We start from the raw sequence: 22,052 nt of genomic DNA on the forward strand, positions 1-22,052 counted from the left end.
GCCGGGCTTATTTTTGTTACCCAACATACTGCGCGATCGGCGAACGGGCCCACAAATGTTTCAAACAGCCAAATTCGAAATTGGAAAGCCGCTCGATCCGGAGATAAAAGCATCGCTAGTGAAAGATCTGTGGGAGGAATTGGAATCGAGTGAATGGAAATGGAACTGCAACATCTCTGCTTTGATTTTCTGGAGGAATCGAGACTGGTGGTAATTTTTTGGCGGAATTGCTCGCTTCGGGCGACGGACACTTCTAAAATAGGTTTCCGGCCTTGTCTTTCTTTTAGCAGTTGAACACCAACATAGCGCTAACTCGCCGAAAACGCTTCAAAATGGCCTGAGACGCTAGGAATCAACAAAGAAAACAACAAGGCAATAAGGTAAGCCCATTTTATTTCAAAACAAGACATTTTTTTCTCTCTTTTAAGGCAAACCGATAACATCCCATACAAACCTTTATAAATATAAAACGTTGCGCAACACGGTAAGAGTCACGTCCGCTTTTCTAGTAGTCAGCTTGGGCTGCCTGTGTGTGGGTCAGAAAGTATTGCTCGAAGTTGCGGCAATTGCTGTGGGCAAACTTTGGCGTCCTCTGCCCCTTCTACGAGCCTTGCGACATCTCCAAACTACACCATCAACTGATGATGCAACTCCCATTTGGACCACCATCTAGTCTCGATGTACGACCTTGGTGTTTGACCTGTTAGATCCTTCCATAACAGCTTGGCTTTACAACTACGGCGAAACATTCTAATCCAAAGGTTTCCGAACTCTACCAGTGTTGGGATCACTAAATGGTTTCCCACGTTATCAAGCGTATGAGAGAAGCACACGACATTCAGCATCTTAGGGAATATAAATGCTATTCTGTCCAGTGCTGCTTGGTTCACGCTTTCACCGTCTCTCATGGCCGCGAGCAAGGAATTTACTCTGACCCCATAATCAACAGACAGACAGTGATTAAGAACTTGTGCTAGTTCGTTGTCATTAACTGACTTACAGCAAACATCAATCATCACAAGCCGTTGGATAATGTTCCAGTTATTGTCCACAAAACGAACTATTATAGCAATTGCTTCCCCTTGTCTGGTGCTGTTGTCAAAAATGACTGAAAGACGGTTCCTTGTCATGCCAACTTGACCAGGCATTTCCAATTCTTGTTTACTCCGTTCAATTTCCTATTTCAAAGCCATGGAAACATACTGTCCTAGATAAGAACTTCCAGTGAGTCGATAGCTGTTCTTCTCCAATAGAGACCGTACGTAGCATGTCTATTTTACTGATCGGGATACCCGCCTTCAAAAACTCACTGACAACTTCGAGTCTGTAGGCACATTCTTCAATGGGCAACGTGCTATCTTTTGAACTTCCTTCTCTTCTGAATGCCTCGATTATGGTCTGGTCTCTTTCAATTTCGACTTTTTCAACTACTCTTTACCGTTTTGATGCTTCTTGGACGAAATATGGATTTTCAGAACACTTTTCTTCGAGGAACCGATTTCTCTACATCCTCTGCAAAACAACTTTCCTTCTCTAACAATCAAATTCTCGCCTGGGAACTGCTTAACTCACTCATATAACGGGACTTTCGTTATATCGCTGTTTCCTCTCCGCTCGTAATTTTCACTGGTTGATTCTCAAGATCGATCTCGAGCTATTGTTGAAGGGACTGGTCTATGTTCTCCTTCAGAATTTCCTTCTATGAGCTGCAAGTATCGAGAAGATGGCGTGGCACTGGCCGACGCCATCTTGTTTGTACATGCGCGTGAACGGCTTCTGAAAGTTAACCGCTGACCAGCTCCACTCAGTTCATACAGTTACAGAAATCCTTCTCTAAAACACAAAAGCAAATCATCGCAATGCTTTTGAATTCTAAAATTTAGCATTTAAACTCTTTTGAGTGCTGAAATCTAAATCAAAGTTACGCAAAATGCGAAATAATGCTAGCAATTAATTTTACAGAAAAAGTGTGAAAAAATGCTTTTTTAACCACATAATGCCAAAAAAATGATAGCTAATCGGGAAGGGCCTAGTCGCTGCGGACTGACCCTGAACGTCATGGCGTAGCACGAAAATTTTTTTTAATCGAGAGGTTAGGACATGATATGAACCATGTTTATCTGCCGTGGGGAATTGACGGGGAAATCATCACGAATCACTGAGCAGTCATTATCACGGTTATGCAAATATTATTTTTAAATGGAGACATTTTTCAATGCACTTGAATGGTAAAAAACAAGATGAAGAGATAGTATTAATTAAAGTCGTTGACGAGGTAGAGTGCATGATTTGATATGTGTTTAAACCGCGTTTAAAGATAATTCGCTTTCGACCTTGATCACGGTTCGTACCTGCTTGTTTAAGACAGAAAACCGGCTAGATTCTGTAAGTAGTCGAAATTCACAACAACCTCAAAATAGATTAAATTCATGAAGTAGTCGATATGTGATATGAGGTAGTCTTCATATTATAATAATTTCAATGAAAGAAAGTGAAATTTGATTATTACTTGATGCGGTTTGCGAACCTTGAAGATATTCTGTCCAGTTCGAGATTTTGTAACGGGAGAATGGTAACGCCCCGCTTGACCTACTTATGAAGCCATTTTTAAGCTGTTTTTCCGATGCTCTTTGTCATGGACGGTTGCGTTTGTTTGTTTTGCATTCGCTTTATTTAGCAAGGAGCATTGCTGAAAGGTTTGATTTGCGTATTCGTTATTAACCTATGTCTCCATTTCTTAACGTTTCTAAATAGCATAAGTGCGCCTTGACTGTCACTTGAATAGCACTGCGATCTTTCCCTTGGATGTTTTTTGATTTTGACAGAGAAACATATATCAAAAATAAATATTAAGTAAAAAAAACACCAGAGGCCTTGATTAGTGCAAAACTTGTTTTGTGAGGAAAGCATTGCTTCTATCGAGTTAATTTAGATCTTCAATCCAAGTTACGATTTCAAATCGTTTCAAGAAGAATGCGCTGGCGATATGTTTTTCTCCTCGAAAAATGCTTAGGATTTGGTGATGGGGACCTTCTTTCCAACGGCGTTTGAAACTGTTATCACTTTTCGCCGGTAAAGATCGGAAAGTTTGAAACTCATAGTGTGGTTATATTATTTTGGTTAATTTTACATACAAGTAACTTCTTTTGCAGTAGCAAACAGAAACAACACTCCAGTATGGTTTAGGAAGGTAATATTGCTTTAATTTCTTCTCTCTTTACAATTTTCTTTGATTATTTCTAAATTTAGTTTCGAATTTGCATTGACTATCCCTTAAAAGCCCAAGTGCATGCTTATTTTAAATTGATTAATACAAGTGACGTGATACGAGTTACGCCATTTCATTCACTTTACTTTGGGGTTGTTTCCTTGAGCGTGTTGCATAAAAACACTGCTATGATTGACAATCCTTGATAGTTTGAAATTCGGCTCGAACCCATTTGGCTAGTAAGCGGCCTCTGTCATACAATTAAAATTTACTATTCCGCATTTGATATTAGTCGTCTCTGTCGCAGTCACTTAACTTAATGTGGCGATTTAATTGCGTGCTATTTAAAGCTACAAAGTGTCCCCGATTTTGTTCTTCTGAAAAGCGACACTCGAAACAGAATGTTTTATAATTCTCGCTTTACCTTTAATTTGTGGCTTACATTGTCTAAAGTTTGTATCGAAAGCAATCGTTTTTACGTAAGGCAAACATCGGAATCCCGGACCCTAACAATCTTTTTTTCTCCTTCTGCTTGGTGATAGCTTTGATATTGCTAATATTCTCGCGCCGCAGCAGTTTTTTGAAAGCAGAGGATAGATAGCATTTTCAGCAATTTCACCAAATGTTTTGTCGGTACAATTTTGATCTTGACACGTCATAAGCTATTTGAGCGGAATCTTGTATTCACTGAAGAAATGACATTTTCCTTTTAGTCAGCCAAGCTGTCGTTACGTGATTCTTGTGTCATCCTAGGTGCTGATTACACGTTCACAGTAAAGTTCGAACAGCTCATCCCAACGTCGATTGACGTCTGTTTCACTGTCTGCAATGTAGCCTTTTCTAAAGTGTATGTCACGGCGGCTTCCTCTGTGTGGAAGAAAGTGTCCATTTGAGCGAAAAGTCCTATCTGCCAGATCGTTGGCCAATTCCTTGAACTCGCGTAACTTTTCGGTAATGCTTTTCCTGCGAGGTTTAGGAGGTGTAAAATAAAAGATCTCTTCAAGATCAACGGACCAACGCACTTGCTTCGCAGAGTTTGCCGGCGAATTTGAGACATGGTCACAACTAACGGATTTTGTGAGGGTCATTTTGCTCATTTTGCCTCAGACACGAACTTTCAGTTTCGTGTTACTTGCTTCGATACGTTCTTTTGTGATCAGCCGATGACTTCCTCAGACTGAGAATACTTCGTATATTGTTTTTTGCCGGTATATTTTTGCGGTAAGCCGCAGGGAATCTGAGGTTTATTGCACTTAACAACCTTCTTCATTTGCATTTAACATCCGAATGTTTTTGTCGCTCTGTCCAGAATGTTCTACAGAAGCCATTAAGAGTTTTTCTCGACTCCCCATCCACTGTCCACAGAATAAAAATAAACCCACGGCATTGTATTATTTTTAGCGTTTGTTTTTCTAAAACGAGCTGGAATATTACATACATTTTCATAGTGACTTCATAATTTAACTCAGTTGATTGAAAACCCAACTAAACTAAATGACTTTGAAGCTGTACGTGATCTAACAACAGCTACAGTTTTCCTCTTGTTTCCGGGAAAAAAAAGTTTGCATTTTTCGGCTGTGTCGGTCTAACTTGTGGTGTCTGCAATATTGCCTCCAGAGTATTTTCCCATAGCAAATATAAACAGAAGTGTTTTCACAGGATGATATAAAAAAGAAACAGGCATATGTCATATTTTATGGTTTTTAAGTATTGGAAAGGAAAAATAGAAGTATATATATATTTATATCTTCTGTATATACTTCTGTATGTACATTTTTCAAACGTTTTATTGTTAATCTAAACGAAATTCAGCCTGTGGCTGTAATGTTTTCGTTAGCTAAGTATCTATCCATCGGTATCATTCTAATTTATGTTTACTGAGCAGGTGTTTTTAACCTAACGTCAATCCCCATTGGTTGAATCTGCCTCACTGCATTAAAAAGTCACAAGAGGTTGAGCCGCTATAGTGGGAGGAAAGTTTGTTTATTTGTTCTATTGATACATTGTTGACTTCTTTCCTCTCTTCTTTCTCTTCATAACTGATTTTGTACCATTCTTATTGAGGATTCACGTACATTGATTTCTTTTTAAAAGAGAACCTTACATGCACGTCTAACTTTATTTAGAGGCGCACGTAAATTACATAAAAACGACTTTCCAATGTGCTTCATGCATGGAAGAAGTGTTAACATAAATTTCAAATTCTTCCTGAATATATTTTAAGTGAACGTGTATCATGAAGGGACGCCTCTGCAAGTAAAGGAAGGAAAAACTGAAAGAAAGAACAATTTCCTGAAGGAACTGTTTGTCAATTCACTAAATGATTTATCAACGAACTTTACTCCAGTATCATGAAAATGTAGGAAAAGTGCAGTAAATACACTTCAAGTGTTGTCAATTCTTAAGAGGCGTCAGAAAACTTAAATGACTTGTAAAGGTTGCGCACTGAATTATTTTTGTGTATCCGTAAACAAGACTCATTTGTGTAAGCTTCAAGTCTGCAAAGTGACCAATCTTGGTCTTTTTTTTTTGTTTTGTTTTGTTTTTTTCACGTTTTCATTTGCTTAAGGTAAGCTACATAATAAAAACAAACTCAAAACAGGCCCTGAAGATATCCAAGGAGTGGTCATGCGTAAATAAGATTTCATTTTCATTTTTGCCGAAGTGACTCGTGGACGCAGCGCATATCATTATCATTTGTTAACACTGTAGTCCAGCAGTTTGGAGGAGAACAGGTCTTTGCAGACGACCGAAAAGTATTCGCCATGAAATTTTGTACGAGAACTGAATACGAAAATTGTTTAATGACAGTTGGCCAGCGTTCATCCAATAGAGTGTAATACGAGAAATGCCACATCACAGAGAGGTTTTCTTTTGGGGAATTCTTTCCAGGAATGAATAAAGCCACTAATTCAAGGACTTTTCTGAAAATTCTAAAGTAAAAGTTTTTGTGAGAGTGCGTTGATAAGGTTTTAGTAGCGTCACAATTCACTAGTTACTTCGGGCTTAACAGCACGTGGTCCCTCGTCTCTTTAAGTGCACAGAGCTTAAAGAATTTTAAGCTATTGGGACTTCACTTTCCTTGCCCTGCAGGATTTATAAATTATCCCATGAAAACCCTGGCTGTAAGTGAAACGGGTCATATTTCGTGTAGACCCAGTTAAATGCCTTGAAAGCTTCTGCGAGTTAAACTGAATTAGTACCAGGCCGGATATCGGGTAACTTAAAGGCTAAGGAAGACCAAATAATGGGCTGTTTCCACATGATAACTCAAACCGGAGACCTACCAAGTCAGACGGTGAAAGTTAAGTTTAGCCCGACAAATTTGAACCAGAAAAAGGGGTCAAATCGGATCAAAACCGTAAGAACAAGGAAAGCCCATGCAAAAACTGAGTGCCGATTGCAACAAGTTTAGGCTGGTACCGTTAGGGAAGCTCCTAATTGAGATTTTATGAAATAAAATTTATTCTTATCCCGAGAGTTAACGACGAAACCCCTGTCATAGGTGAAAAAAAAATGCTTTGTACATACATTTACACTTTGAGTAAATTATGATAAGATTCCAGTTGACTAGAATATGTCATAGTCTTCGTGTATGACACATGGTCAGAGATGTCACCTCAAACATTATCAGAGCACCAGTTTATCTGGCACCCATTGGCGCTCTTGCGTCCTTGTTGAGGTGGTTTTGCTACTATTATTAGCCGTAAGTGGTAAGAGCTAATCTCCTATCAGATTAGTTCCGTTGTAAGGCGCCGAAACTTCGTATGAAATGCTGTAGTACAAAAATAAAACTGAAGTAGATCGACTCGTCAGATATGAGATATGTTAATGAATTGTGAAGCTTATACGTGACCAAATGAAGTGCAGCTGTTGTACTTGCGGTGCGACTGCGGTGTCGTTGCGCAATTTTACCAAAAGTAAAAAGAGAGATAAATGAAAGACCACACAACGAAATTACACCCTTCCATTTGTCTCGCTCCCAACGAATTATTCTTTTTCCCTTATGTAACTTCATTGTGCATATTTCGGATCAGTTTCCAAGAAAAAAATTTTAGCACACCAAATTGCACACACCAATTGGTGGATATACTGAATAACCAACAAGCTACTGATTACATGTATGCATCTATCATTTACAGAGGAAAAAATACCGAGGAAATCTGAGGTGGTGTGGATGTTAACATGGATCTGAATCGTTAATCGATTAGCAATAGACACGGGAGAGCCGAGTTTCAACTTGTTACATTTCAGACGTTTATTCATAAAAGAATATATTAGACATTGGGGATAATTTGTAGTTACCCTGATTCCTCTTGCGGGTAAAGTGTTAGTTTGATTAAAGAAGAAATAAAATTAAGGAAGATCCCATCTTTTGAACTTAAACCACAGAATTATCGGAATCTTCAAAAACCCAATTTCTATTTTTATGTTTATGTATGAACCGCACATTTTACGCATTAATATTTGAAGAATCATTTTAAAAATATCGCGAGGTGATAAAAATGAAGTACGTCAGCGAGGTCCCAATTGCACACTTCATACAAAAGAATTGTTTGAACCTCGCTCACCACTAATATTAGAAATAATATATTTAAGTCGATCCATTGCGAAATACATGATAGGAGAGCTGATTTTTCTCTCCGGTCGAGTTCGCTGACTAATCTTGGATTTTGAAGGCAAAGATGTAAGAGCTGAGGCAGTTGAAAGATTGGCTAGTTTTGTTAGTAAAAGGGATTGGAGGTCACTTTCCTTACACTAAAGTTCGTAAAACGATTGTTCGAATTGCACGTGAAGAAAGAGTAATTTATGACACCTTCTGTAGAAATAAATAAGCTTGGAAGTCAACATCTGACTCAGCAAGTTTTTCAAATATGTAAAAAAAAACGACGACGAACAGCTGTCAGTTGATACCGTAGAAATTGGCCGGCCAGAACTTCCTGTATCAGTGCCAACCTGATTCACAGCACTGATTGAGATCCTATAAAGCCTGTGCTCTTTTGCTCTTTGTTACTAGTGAGTTTCTCTGTTCGTGTAAATGTCAAACAATAAATCCCATTGTTTGTTATACTCCTCAAAGGTTTGAAAGCCGGAATTATGTGCGAAGCAGTTCGTATTTCGCCGTAGTTGTTTTACTCTAGATTCGCTGATAAGTGTGAAAGCTCGGAGAACTTCCGCTTTCTTTTTCGCTTTATTGAATTTCCTCCTGATACTCTCGCTCCTGCTTCTATGCGGCACAAAATAGCGGACCTCCTCAAGATCATTGGACCACTGAACGCTTTTCTTCCTTGCTGATTTGCTTCTTCTTTGACTCAGCCTCAGCCTCTCTCGCCTATACTCAGCGCCATGGCAAAAGCTTGTAAATTCACAACTCATTGATCTGCGTAAAGACATGATTCTTTATGAAATTAAAAGTTGACAACCAGTTTGATTACTGCCGTGTGATGTGTTAGGAGTTAATCTTGAAAAGGAGGAAACTGCCCGGCAAGCCGGCGAAAGTTTCAATTACAGAATTGTAGTTGCCTTGAATGGCGAAACTAAGATATGTATGTACGCGTTAAAATTTTTTCTTTATAACAATCGTGGGTCAGATTACGCGTTTATGAAAAGGGCACACGTTGATTAATAATTAATTTTGTGTCATGATTGCAGCTTGATAAAGGGAAGGAGAGTTGTTCCAATGCGGTTAAAAGTTGCTTATTATTATGTTAAGGATTCTAAGGACACCTCCGCCCCCTCAATCAGTGAGAGCTTTTGCAGCTGAGGACTAAATACTCGTTACTCCTCGTACTATGCACCATGGGAAGCTTTAAAATGTCATTCCCCACCCCCCACCCCCCCCGCGCAGTTTTCATGATTTTCGGCGGGCGTCGCAATTGATCATTCCCACATTGATAGCGACGAGAGTAAATCGACTAAACTTTGTGAATCTCCATTTAAATATCACGAGCAGTTTAGAATTGTTATCTGCCCCCTCTATTTGAAGGGCCTTCTTTTCTCTAAGAGAAAAACTATTATAACTGTACAGTAACATTTTTTAAAAAATGGTCGACACGGATGGTCAGAGCCACTTTACGATACTTGCATTTTGAATATTTAATCTGCGCTAAGAATCAAACCGGTAAAACAACAAGGTCTTACGAAACAGGTAGAAAGTACGAGATAACTTCTGTCCTTTGTAAGTCGAGCCTATTTACTTTTTAAACATTGCCAATAAAAATTCATAGCGAAAAAAACTGACCTTTCGTAAGAAAAGAAAATTGTGCTTCGTTTTAACCATTGCATCATTTCAGTCAGTAGTTCTCTCCTTGCGTCTACTTGAACTGTACAACAACAAAAAAGCACCTGAGGGATTTTCAACTTGCATTTCCGTCATGACGCCAGCACTTTTTTTTTAAATTGATCCGATTTATCGAGTTACGGAATAGCGGAAGCAACGGGGTAGACTCGTCCCACACAAAATTACACAGGAGGTTTAAAGCTCAAGAGCTATCGTTGATCACTGAACCCAAACAAGACAAACACAATGGTTGGCCCCTGTGTTTTACGAACTTCCTCGACATTACCGGAAACAAAGTTCGTGAACACTCGGCCTAATCTCGGACAAAGTACAAGAAAATATCAGAATAATTTGCGGGGGTGGTCCTTTCTTTTGAGACAGGTCTCTTCATCGGAGAATGAAAAAAAGAAGAAAAGTTTTTTTAATTTTAAAGCCGAGCTGTCTGTTTTGTTGCCACCAGTTGCTATATGTTTGATCCACATTTGGGTCCAAAAGTTGTCACAAATTATTCGGATACTCCATTTGTGAACTGTCAAATCTGTTTCAGTTTATTGAAAATTTAGCTTCTTCAATGAAATAGCTAAAGAAATAATATTCAGTCCAGAGTATGTTGTAAAGTCTACGGTCTTCTTGTTATCTTCTGTTGTAAGGCTCAATGTTCGTTCTTTTGATCTATTTTCCTTTTAGAAGTCATTCTTTGATTTGAGGCAGGTTTGGTTACACAAATTCAGGCTGATTGAGCGGAAGCAAGCTATGGGTTCGTCGGTTACACCGGCCACACAATTTCCGTTTTACCGCAACTATTTCACTTTCTTCATTTTGTTATCAGTTATCCATTTATATTTACTCCTTCGTCGGAGTGTGACTTGTTTGCATCATCACACAGAGATCGCTGGAAATTCAATTATTTAGATTAGTCTGTTGAACCAACAAGATCTCAGTCAGTATTGATTAACTTTACAATATAGAGGCGTCCAAAAAGCTTTCAATTTAATATTCAACTCCAACAGATCCAGTAAACAGAAGCAATTTACTATCTCTCGCCCTTTTAGGCCTTTATGCCGCAGTAAAATGTCACTGTTCCTGCCGCTGTTCCCGAAAAAAAAAACCAATTCATTAATTCGCTTCTCGATGAGAGATTGATCGTTGATCTCCGAGAGAGAACTTTTTTATGTTCAAATGATAAGAAAAACACTTAGTCTATGTTCTTGATTTCCTTCAGTGTTCTTGATGTGCATTTTAGCTGGAATTTTATTTTGCTTCAAAAGATGACAGTTTATCAGTCGCCCTCGGCGCCAACATTTAAAACAACTGATTTTTAACTGATTGACTAGAGTCCGTTGTGCGTTTCAAAATTCTTTTTTTATCACAAGCCGGGTATTAAATCTATGCTAAAAAAGGCGGCGGCGAGCGAGAGAGCTAGAACCCTGTTTGAATTATCTGACGAATTGCCCTTTGTCCATACTCATGAATGTTAAACGTGTCCTGGTTTAAAGTTTTTTTTTCTTTTTTTGTTCAACGCAGTTTATCCGTTTGAGAGGCAAAACGTTTAATAGTCTAAAATCATTTGTGTCCATGCAAGCATAGATATACAGGCCAGTGATGTATCGCGTATCTGTAGCACAGTCGACAATTGCAAGGAAGAGGGCCTTAGATGTCTCTTAGACTGCGATTCCTTTCAGCTGCTAAATGAAAATCTTTTTGCGGTTATTTCCCGGATGCTACGCTAAATTTAATTCTGGTGGCACCCCTTAAGCCAGTGCCCTTAGGGAAAATAATATAATAGCGCGACATATTTTTGGAAAGATTTTATATTTTCTGACCTATAGGTGTGAAATCAATCTTGTGATACGTTACATAAATATAACACGTTATAATTGAAGCATACTCTTTACTCATCACTAAAAGAGCACATAAGCGATCTCACTTTCGATTATTACGCTTGCTGTATTACTTGCTTCCCCTATTGGAAATTAACATAATCATTCACATTGATCAAAAATAACGTTGTAAAAAAATACGAACTCGTTTACTGTATTAATCATTTTTCCTTAATATTAAAATATTGTATTTGTTACTGTACACTTATATAAATACAAATGATCGCGTTTCCGAGCAGGTTAATGGTTGGCCTGATAATTTTCTGCTATAAAAATGTTCAGAGGAAAAATCTTTTTGTTATAAATTATAAAAGCTCCTTGCTGCGAAAATTTACATGTTCCCTTATTGACCTCATAATTTTTTGAAGAGATTTACGATGTACTGGTTGATTTTATTGTTTTTTTTTTTCGTAACACTCTCTATGCATCAAGCTTCTTCTTGACTGATCGCTAAGTCACTTGTTCCACTATGAACTGCGTCTTTGGAAACTCCTCCGCAAAAGGTTGACGGCAAGGGATAAAATTTCCATAAACTGAATAAACCATAATTGAGATGGACTTCCCGTAAGTCTGTGTCCTACTTTATTTTTTCGTCGTCCTCATCATCCGTTGATTCATCGTTACTAACTCCTGGTGTTTCGAATAGTTTGTCCCATTCTTTGATCAGATCTTCGTAAGTGACACGTTCTGCGTCAAATGAACCACTTTGTCCATGTCTGAGAATGAATTCAAGCCCATTCTGAACAGCGTTCGCGCTCAGTTCGCCCATACTTGTTATGATACGCAGCGGTTTGTCTGTAATTTCGCTTGCCTTTCTTCTTATCTTGGTCATTTTCTTCTTAAAACTCTTTCGCAGGCGATTTGGAGGCACAAAATAACGAACTTCTTCTAAGTTAACCGCCCACTGGACTCTCTTGTCGGGCAATGTGGTGCCTGTGCAGCTATCGTGGTTGAAACTATCCATGGTGTTTGTTTGTCAACAGAGGATATCTTACGGTCTGATGCTGTTGGATTGATCTTATATTCACACGACTGGCATCGAAATCGAGTAGTGGTACTGCAGTCAGCAGTACCTCCATAATTTAACCACTTGGATTTTCCCACGCAATGTCGCGTTTAATAGTTAGATATTTAATTGCCAAGTTCCCAAAAGGAAGCGGAGATATTTTTAGGTTCATTGACGAAAGCTTTAGTCCTATTTTGAAAGTTTACATTAATTCATTTGTTCTACTCGCGTCATAGCTTAAGGATTTGCGTCAGAAAACCTTCAGTGGCTAAAGAGACTAGAATTTTCTCTTGTTCATTTTGCTTCCAAATTTCTTAAAACCAGTACCTTTTTTTCTAGTTGAAAAGATCTCTCTTCATATTTGTTTCTTCTCGGTTACTGTGTTTAAAATTGTTTTTCGCTCGATTATTTCTCAACATGTTTTGCGGTCATATTAAATCAGCAACAGCCCCAACAGCTTACGAACAGGTGTCTTTCATGCGATTGGTTATTCTAGTAAGTGAGTGACACTTAGATGTCGGAAGTAATAAATGACTCTCTATCAAGTTTGATGAATACGTGATGGTTTTTTGACTCCCTACAACACTCGCTAAGACGATTGGCAATTGAATGTTCTTCGGGAAGTCTTTCTCAAGTTTCATATCGCCTAAAAAGCATTACATATCATATTAGCTACTAACAATCCAAACGAGATTCCACGCACGGATCAAAGGCATGGGTACGAATTTTGACTGCGGATCAGATTAAGAATTGTTGAGAGCGGAAATCACCAGAACGTGTGACGGGAACAGGTAGTCTGTTGATTCCGACATCCACCGATGATACCAAATTGCTTTGCACTTTTAAAAACGTACAGCGATAAGTGTTTGAGATGTGTTCAGTGCCTTTTATAAAATGTAGGTACTCATTTTTAGCAAGAATTTTGTTTGTTTCCATCGAAAAATGTGTCTCCAACTCAACTTGTTTACTTGCGACGATCATGTTCACCAAAGCGAGTCTCAAAAGTGTGACGTTGTATTCGTTAACTGTCAAGGTTCAGCACACTCTTTATAGCCTTGAAATACAACTAACTTTGTCAGTACGTCATGTGTTACAAATAAGACTAGGTTTACACTAGAGGAAATTGTTCCGGATTCGTGATGAATCCGAAACGTTTTAGTACCGGACTGATTTGCCGTTTACACGAAAGTGGACGAATCCGAAATAAAAACTCCCTTGTTTGGCCATGTCTCTGGAGATCTTGAATCCGGAATTTAAAGTGGGAGCTTTAAATCCGATAACTTTTGAATCCGGAAAGTTTTGTTGTGTAACCGCTTTTTTCCACGAATCCGGATACTATTTCCGCCTGCAATCTTTTGAGTTTGCGGTGAAACCAAAATGGAAGATCTGGTGCTAATATTGCTGGCGGTCTCCGGTTGCCTAATCTTGTTGCAGGTTCAGGCGATAAATTTAATCATGTGTACCGCAGTATTTCTGAGGAAACGCAAATTATTATTGCAAGGAAGTTTAACGTCAGCCACACTTAACCGCCGACGACGTAGATGGCTTGGTATCTGTCCAGCTCAAATTTGCCTCAGTGGCATCTGGATCTACTCTAGACTTTTTTGGGGGAAGCATTTTCACTTTGTCAATCGAACGACGAAACAACACTGGGCTTGGTAACCATTCCATTTCGAATGTTCCCGGAGTTGTCGTTGTGTGTAAACGGTCAGGAATCCGAATATCCTTTCAGTGTAAACGCCTACGAATCCGAATACTCCAAAATTGATGAATCCAGAAACATTTACGAATCCGAAAAACTCTCCTCTAGTGTAAACCTAGTCTAAGTCTCTTTAATATTCAATATTACTGGTAGCCAATCAGAACACAGGATTCGCTTCGTCCTGCCCACGGGCGCTGCGAGCGATGTAATAAGTTAGATTATGGTTGAAAAGCCGACTGCAACAGGTCAGCGAAACAAGCTGAAAAAAAAAGGTTTCAGCATGGAGCTGGCTTGATGTTAAAGATATGCAATTCCTCCTTACGATCAGTTTTGGATTCGTACAACAGAGACGCCATAAGCGGTACCCGAGCGAGAAAGATGGACCCATCTTGCCCGCTTGGGATTGCCCGCATTGATCCCGCACATGAGCGCATTTTTATGGACCTTGACTTCGTCTCAGTCCATAAAAATGCGAAAAAAAAAAAAAAAAAAACACTCGGCCAATATCCAGCTATCTTGATCGAACAAGCTTGATTAATAACGCATATTTACAACACTTTCCTCGCGTCTAACAATACGTGTCTCAGTCTAACGCGTTTGACGTGCAAGTGGAACGCATCTAGCTATCATTGATTGTTATTGGCTCTTTAATAGCGCTGCGCGCCAGGTCTGAAAATAGATATGTCATCTTTGGACCCCCCGCTAGTTTAGGACAAACACTCGCAAGGACTTGTATGCGAAACGTGTCAGAAGCAAGACTATTTTCGCTCAAAAAATGCTCTAACTTTCTAAAATGGTTGCAACTAGGCATTGCTGTTGGGGTACATGTAAAAATGACTCAAGATATCCAGAAAGATTGCCAGATTCGCTTAATCCGCCTAAAGAAATGCTTAAAAACGGTCGGAAAGCCTTCACACCGTTCCCAAAGCCGAAGCATGCATGACTTGGAACTTTGTCAACGCCGGGTAAATGCATGTTCTAGACATAATTTCTCAGTTGATAGTGTTAACTACAATACTTATATTTGTGCTGTACACTGAAATCCTTGACAAAAGCCTTTTCAAACCGCTTGTTTGGAAACGTTACATAGACGATGATCTTCTCGCTATGGAGTACAAACAAAGCAACAATAGAACGTTTCATTAAAAAAGCAAACAATCGTCATCCAACAATGAAATTTACGGCTGAAATTTCCGATAAGGAAACAACATTCCTGGACACCTACATATATAATTATAAAGGCAAACGATTCGAAAAGGACGTAATCCTTGATGTGCGTACTCATTTTAAACAAACTGAGACATTTCTGTATACACACTATAGTTCCTGTCACCCACAAGGAGTTAAGAAAGGCTTAATAAAAGGAGAAGCCCTTAGACTTCTCGGAACAAACTCTTCTCAAACAATATTCAAAGAGAAAATTGTAAATTTCAAAGCACATTTGCGAAAGAGAGGCTACCCAGAGGCCCTCATTAACACAACCCTTTCAGAGGTGAATTTCAAAAACAGGAGACTAGCTATTCAACAGAAACCGAAGACGAACCAACGAATCTTGCCTTTTATTACACAATACCAATCATCAGTGCCAAACCTAAAGCAAATTCTCATGAGACACTGGCATTTAATAGAAACAACCAGTACTGAGCGAACTATACAAAAATCCGCCACTCATGTCTTAACAATGAGGGCGATCGCTCAAAGACATACTCGTGAGGGCCAAACTTTGAATAGGCCATTCTAAACACGCGCTGGCGAGTCGTGTAGGCCTGTCAAACCCCATTTTACATTGAACTGTTAGATCCTTAAGTTTCACGCGATCGACTTTACTTTAGTATCTTCGCCTGAAGCCATTTCCCATCATCTATACTTGAATCAACTACATGTTTTCCCGACTTGAGGCATTCACGAACACGTGCGATGAGGTCTGCTCATTTTCCGCTCAATTTCAAGCCTCTACACTTTAACTAACGCTTCAATTGTGTGTTTGTATAGTTCTCTTGGTCTTGCTCGAACTTTGAGCCAGGAACACCGTCGTTTTGATTTAAAATACGAGCTTTAGAGGCGTGTGAACTAGAGATGGGCGCATCATCGCCCATATTCAATTACTCGAGAAGCCTGTTTGTTTGTCCTAATTGCTCTAGGGGGTCAAAATTTCGTGACGTCACAAACGCGCAGCGCCATTCAATTCGGGGTCAGGGTTAGGCAGGCCTTGTTTCTAAGGCTTTCTCATTGCCTTGAAATTTTTTAGTGTTTTATTAACGCCAGCTACTGTTTCTTGCCTACTGAACCAGTTGATGATCGATCTTAGGTATAGGATCGAGAAAAGACCGGCGCAAACGTAGTCAAAGGTGGGATATTCTTGAGCGCACAGATGTTTTTAACCGTACCACGGAAGGGATTTTTTTTTCTCACTATTGATAAAAACATTAAGATAGCCGCTTACGTTCTGCTCTTGAGCTAATAGCTTTGCCTAAATTTTCTTTCGTGCAATTCTTTTTCTATGTTTGGTTTCTATTCTTACTTTTTACTGTCCATCTTTTCCCCTAACCTTTTACTCAGTGTGTCTGCAGGTGTGTGTGTTAACCGGAAGTCAATGGAAAAGTCAGGGAAAATTCCCAGAAAACCACCGGAAGTTCTTTGTGGTTTCATACAATGCCATCGTAAGCACCTTCACACGCAGTAGTAATCTTCTGAAATCCGTCGAAAGGAGAACCAAGAAACAGTGTTAAAAAATGAGTGGAAAAATGAATGAATGGGAAAGCTTGAATACCACTTTAAATCGCTTTACTGATACCGTTGTCAAATTTCGTCGTGACAGCAGAACGAAGGCCTTAAAATGCTGGCGTCCAATCGTCGATGGAATAGTAGATTATGTGAAACGTAAAGATGACCGCTTCCACGCTCTCAGCGTCTTTCACAAAGGAAGCTATTACGAAAGATCTAAAGTAGGAGAACCTGATGAATTCGACTTGATGTTGGTCATGGATAACTTAGAGCTGTATGACGAACCATTCGAAGAAGATGATGGCTTGAGCGAGCCACCAATTGGTAAGGTTAGGCAATGTTCAAACGCCCAACATTTCACGAGCTAAACTTGATTTTCGAAAGCTGGCCACAATCGTTGCAGTCCTCGATCAGTTCTGCTATAGGCTCAAGATTTCTTCAAAGGAAAAGCGTAGTACATGCAGAATTTAAAAGAGAGAGAACACAGAGATGACGCCGAGATAGTTAGGGTCACTAACTCCAATTTCAAAAACAGAGCCTCTTTTATTTTTTCTTCTGGAAATTTTTCACTATCTAGTCCTTTGGTCTCAGTAACGATTACAAAAGCACGACGAGAACCTTTTGATTAAGTTTGCCTTACCTTTCTGAGTCACAAGTCGTTGATAATTTCAGGCAAGTAACAATTAAGAAGCTTGCGCGAGAAATGTTTTTCTGTTTGTTCCTTCACTCTGTTGAAAACATAAATTAAATTATATCAGGTGGAAAGAGGTAACAACTGATTGTCTGTTTTCCATGCAAATCACAGGCAGAAATCATTCTCGTTCTCTTGCAGGATTCACCACGGTTATGATTGACCAGGGTGAAGAAAAGCCATGGAAGCGAGACGAATGTGTAAATAGACGAGGAATGCTAAATGCTACTCGAGTTAAGGCAGTTTTTAAAAGGCTGGCGGACGAAGCCATTCAGGATATGAAGTCAAAGGGACATTGGAGGTAAAATAAGCTTGACAAGCATACCAATAGTATAATCCTCTGGCATTTTTACATAGAAGCGCGATAAAAATCCCCTTATGAGGGCTGTACGCGATGATACGAGAACGCCATACGTGGTAATAAAATATACATTATTTACCAAGTTCTTGGTTATAGGCCATGATGATGACGTGGTTCTATTCGTTAAAAAAGTGATTTTTATTGTGGAAAAACTCCAAAAAAAAAAAAAAGCTTATTATAAATATATTTTGATGTTTTTGAAACTGCTGTTGCCAAAAACCATCAGTCATCATGTCATATCTCAAAAATGAAAGATTCCTAGAATTTGCAAACCTGTTAAAGGCCCATCTCTCTTTTTGCTTGCTTAACATGCGCAATCTAAAACAGTCAAGATTGGTGTTGGTTCAGGGTGTCAAACAGAAAACAGTATTTTATTTAAAAAAAAAAAAAAAAAAAAAAAAAGGAACAGCGTAAGTCTAACCAACAGTTACAATGGTATTTTAACACTTCTGAAATTTAGGAATGTTACTGTTAAGTCTGGAGGCACAGCAGTCACCCTCAAGATCAGCAAAGATGGAAGAGAATATTCTGTTGACCTCACACTTGGCATCAAGGACAACACCTGGCCAGAAGATGCAGAAGAATGGAAAACAAGGCAGAGAAAAGGTGATATACCAACGAATACATGTGAAGTTACAGAGTGGAATTTTATAATAGAGTTTATTTTGATGAAATAAAACCAGCCTGAAATCTCCCAGTTTTCCATTATATGGTAGTGTAACCTTATATCCTAAAACTAAAGCTGCAATCTAGAATTGCTAAGTTTGGTCTAAGCTCTGAATGCTCAGTGCTGTTACAAAATGGTTAAAATGTGTGCAGTGATCTCTCAATTGTATAAGGATGCATCTAACAAATGCTTCCATTTAAGTTTATATTACTTCCTAGTTATCCATATCTATTGATTTAACTCTAAATGTGTCAGAGAGAGATATTACAGCAAAAGAGATTTTTTCCAGAGAAGTTTCTTAAGTTGGTTGTTGTTTTAACTTGTGATAAGGTTGGCCAAAAAGGAATCTTGTGCATGACATTCATGAGATGGGCTGTCATCTGGTTACAAAGCAGCCAAAGGGGCACAGTCCTATAGAACAGGAGAGAGGGTTTCTGTGGTGTTACTCCTTCTCAGAAGCTGAAAAGAAGCTGTTTCTTCAGGGAGAGCAAGGAGAAGTTAACTCTTGCCGGAGGCAAGTTCTCAGAATATTAAAAGCTCTGAGGGAAGAACTTGAACTGCAGCCATTGAAGTCATACCACCTAAAAACACTCTTGCTCTATGAGTGCGAGTCCCAACCTTCTGCCAGGCAGTGGAGCAAAGATGCCTTGAGTGAGCGATTCTTAGACCTCCTTAAGAGGTTGGAAAAGTGTCTGCGCTCAAAGGAATGTCCCCATTATTTCATCAAAGATTTGAATTTGTTTGAAATGCTTAACCCCGAGAAATGCGATGAATTAGCTGATAGAGTGAATAAAATTCTAAAGCAGCCAGGGCAAGTATTAATCAGACTTATTAAGTAATACCAGATCGCATGAAAAGAAACTGGAAAAGCTACACTGTTTGATTGCTCATCTCAAAGTTTTCTTCGAGGTCAATCTACTTGGTATGACTTTTGCTCAGAACCATCACGTGTCATGTTCAGTAAGCAGTAGGAATGAATGAAGTTGCTTGTTGAGATCATATGTAGAAATAAGTGATTGCTTACTAACCCTAACTGTAACTCTACTCTCAAACCTGAAAACTTTGAGCAGTTTATAAAAAGCTAATTATCAAATAGCACTAGCTAGTACCAATCTGACTACATACAAAGGTGTTAATGATTTTAACTTTTTCCTCTCTTTTAAAAAGTGTTGATAAAAGTACAGAAAATTTGCTGGAGAAATAGATATGGATGAACTAACTTTGATGTTGAAGGCACTTTTGGAATTATCATATTGGGGTAACTTGAAAACTAAAACATTTGCAAAAGTGGTAAAAATTAAATTTTTTTGGCAAAAAATTGATTTAACAAATAGAGGGAAGTGATTTGTAAATGTCTTGCTTAAACTTGCTAAAATGTTTTAAATTGGTTTTCATATGTTAGGAAAATCCCAGATGATGGGTGACTTTATTATCCCTTGACCCAGAATAAGTCTTTTTAGTGGAATGTCCTCCGGTGATTATAGAGATACATGTGCTCTCATTGGTCAAGGATTGCATCGTATCTTGCTATACTCACCTAGCGTAAGGTGATTATGGTAGGGGCACTAGATTTCAAAATGGTTGCCTCATTTTTTGTTGATGCCACACAAGAAGTAATAAAATGATAGGAGAGTGAAGAGCCCAAAAGATGCTTCAGGTGTTCTACATCTAAGGTTATTTAACACTTTTCAAAGAAATAAATGAAATTTTGTTGGTTGAATTAAATAAACTTGTTAAATTTTAGTGGGAACTAGCTGCTTAACTCGACAAGAGTTATCAAAACAATTGTAACAGAATGGTTTCAATAACAAAACAAATTTACTACAGAATTGGAAAGCACCTGCGCAAATTATACTATAACAATTATTTGCCTTAGGCTCACCTTTTTTTAATGTGACTGGTGGGCAAAATTAATAGCCAAGCAAGTCATGTATTTGTAGTAAGCTAAGACAATTGCCGATATCCTTGACAGTAGAAATAGCAGTTTTCATAGATCTTCAATATTGGCTGATCATTGAAGAGATCTCAGATGCACTGGAAAAATTGAAATGCTCCTAATTTTCCCAATTTGTTTCTAAATACCCTTCACATCCGTGGATGTCAAGAATGATTTTAAGTTTTCATTAAATGTAAAACTCTGGGAGGGTTGGGAAACAGCAAAATCCCTGACCACCTAGGATTTTCCCAGGGGATTGGGGTGTGCAGCTGGTCAGTCTAGCAACTTGATCAACAACTTAACACCTGACTCACTTTACTGCTGGAACCATGAAGGAAATCAGGCATCTATTCATGTTCAGTCTTTTTACCTTAAATTGCACCTCCAAATTAAAAACTATAGTAAATATTATACACTCTTAAGCTTGATAAACATGCTTTTCCTAACAAAACACCATCTGTTTGCGAGGTCCTTTCCAATCAAAGTAAAATCTGTTGGTATATTCCTTTGGGATGTGAACATGACGACTTATTCTTGGTTTAGGAAAAATTTCACTCCTGATCTGCTCCATTTCTACACCTTCTTCTTTACATTTGACAACCCACACCATAAGTTTCTTGAGATCAATAGCCAATTTAGAACATAGCGTTCTCTCAGGTGTATTAATGATGTAATTGTCAAGTCCACCAGCCTCGTCAATACATCTCAGAGCCTGTACACTGACCTTCAGTGACAAGTCTTGTTCCAACACTTGACTGTAAAATGTCTTTTCGAACACATTTGGCTTCCACACTCGTGGAGTTCTGTGTAAAATGGTAATAGTTGAGACATTTCAGTAAAGTTTATAAATCATTAAAGTGTTCACACAAGTCACCTCTTCACTTGATATTTATCCACAATTTGAACAAGTCAAGAGGAAATGAACACACTATTGGGAAAGAGTTCCATATAACCTCATAAATTAATTCTGCAATCCATTTCGTAAAGACTAAATATAAAGGTTTCTTAGCAACACTCTATGCATAATTAATGTATGGGGTTATATGGAACTCTTGCCTAATATTGAAATGATTGAATATTGTCACATTCGACCTGTTGAATCCTAAAGAGAATTGAACTTGTATTGTCCGCTACTAGACATCCTGACATGACGCTCTTTAAATGGTAAGTACTGAGTGATACGGTGGACACTTTTTATTCAAGGTTTTACTATTTTTAGCACCCTTGCTTCACTCCTGATCACATAAGCACTCGATCACGACAGGACGACATAGTATTGTGGAATTAAAAGTTTTGAGCTATTAAACATATAATCGAGCTTACTTTTTCCCAGACCAAGTTGTTCTGTAGCCAAACACATAAGTTTCTCCGTGGTAAAGACCTTTATGTGGTGCTTCGCGAGACTCTTTCAATAAGGCACGCCCTTTTGCTTTCTGAGCGACCGTCCTTCCAAAGACCAAGAAGCCAAGGCCAAGCCGTACCATGATGGCTAGGAGAATTCTCAATGGCTGTTAATTTCAATCGAGGCCTAATCAGCTTGAGCCAAGGCGTTCACTGCGCATGTGTCAAGCTGTTTGACAACTGTGCATGACTCGTA

The 22,052-nt window shown here is 38.7% G+C and overlaps 3 protein-coding genes, 1 long non-coding RNA gene and 2 pseudogenes across 4 annotated transcripts; 2 read left to right on the plus strand and 4 right to left on the minus strand.

Moving 5' to 3' along the window:
* Positions 1 to 323: 323 nt before the first annotated feature.
* On the minus strand, positions 324 to 2,263 carry LOC148722565 (uncharacterized; annotated as a pseudogene).
* A 913-nt stretch (positions 2,264 to 3,176) lies between these two features.
* On the minus strand, positions 3,177 to 17,633 carry LOC148722566 (uncharacterized). Its single transcript, XR_015992522.1, has 3 exons — positions 17,441 to 17,633; positions 9,450 to 10,380; positions 3,177 to 8,588 (listed from the first exon to the last, which is right to left on the minus strand). It is a non-coding gene; the product is annotated as an uncharacterized LOC148722566 (long non-coding RNA).
* LOC148722567 (uncharacterized) lies at positions 11,360 to 12,817 on the minus strand. Its single transcript, XM_088736237.1, has one exon. The coding sequence runs from the start codon at positions 12,330 to 12,332 to the stop codon at positions 11,946 to 11,948; it is 387 nt and encodes a 128-aa protein (XP_088592363.1). The 5' UTR covers positions 12,333 to 12,817; the 3' UTR covers positions 11,360 to 11,945.
* Positions 14,431 to 15,803, plus strand: LOC148722568 (uncharacterized; annotated as a pseudogene).
* LOC111337236 (cyclic GMP-AMP synthase-like receptor 1) lies at positions 15,862 to 20,262 on the plus strand. The gene is made up of 4 exons (XM_022943503.2): positions 15,862 to 17,124; positions 17,633 to 17,792; positions 18,313 to 18,458; positions 18,850 to 20,262. The coding sequence occupies exons 1-4, from the start codon at positions 16,809 to 16,811 to the stop codon at positions 19,356 to 19,358; spliced, it is 1,131 nt and encodes a 376-aa protein (XP_022799238.2). The 5' UTR covers positions 15,862 to 16,808; the 3' UTR covers positions 19,359 to 20,262.
* Positions 19,806 to 22,019, minus strand: LOC111337238 (large ribosomal subunit protein bL28m). Its single transcript, XM_022943508.2, has 2 exons — positions 21,779 to 22,019; positions 19,806 to 21,258 (listed from the first exon to the last, which is right to left on the minus strand). The coding sequence occupies exons 1-2, from the start codon at positions 21,937 to 21,939 to the stop codon at positions 20,898 to 20,900; spliced, it is 522 nt and encodes a 173-aa protein (XP_022799243.1). The 5' UTR covers positions 21,940 to 22,019; the 3' UTR covers positions 19,806 to 20,897.
* Between the last annotated feature and the right edge of the window lie 33 nt (positions 22,020 to 22,052).

The sequence above is a fragment of the Stylophora pistillata genome, chromosome 10, assembly GCF_964205215.1.
Source record: "Stylophora pistillata chromosome 10, jaStyPist1.2, whole genome shotgun sequence".
In the NCBI taxonomy this organism is placed as follows: domain Eukaryota; kingdom Metazoa; phylum Cnidaria; class Anthozoa; order Scleractinia; family Pocilloporidae; genus Stylophora; species Stylophora pistillata.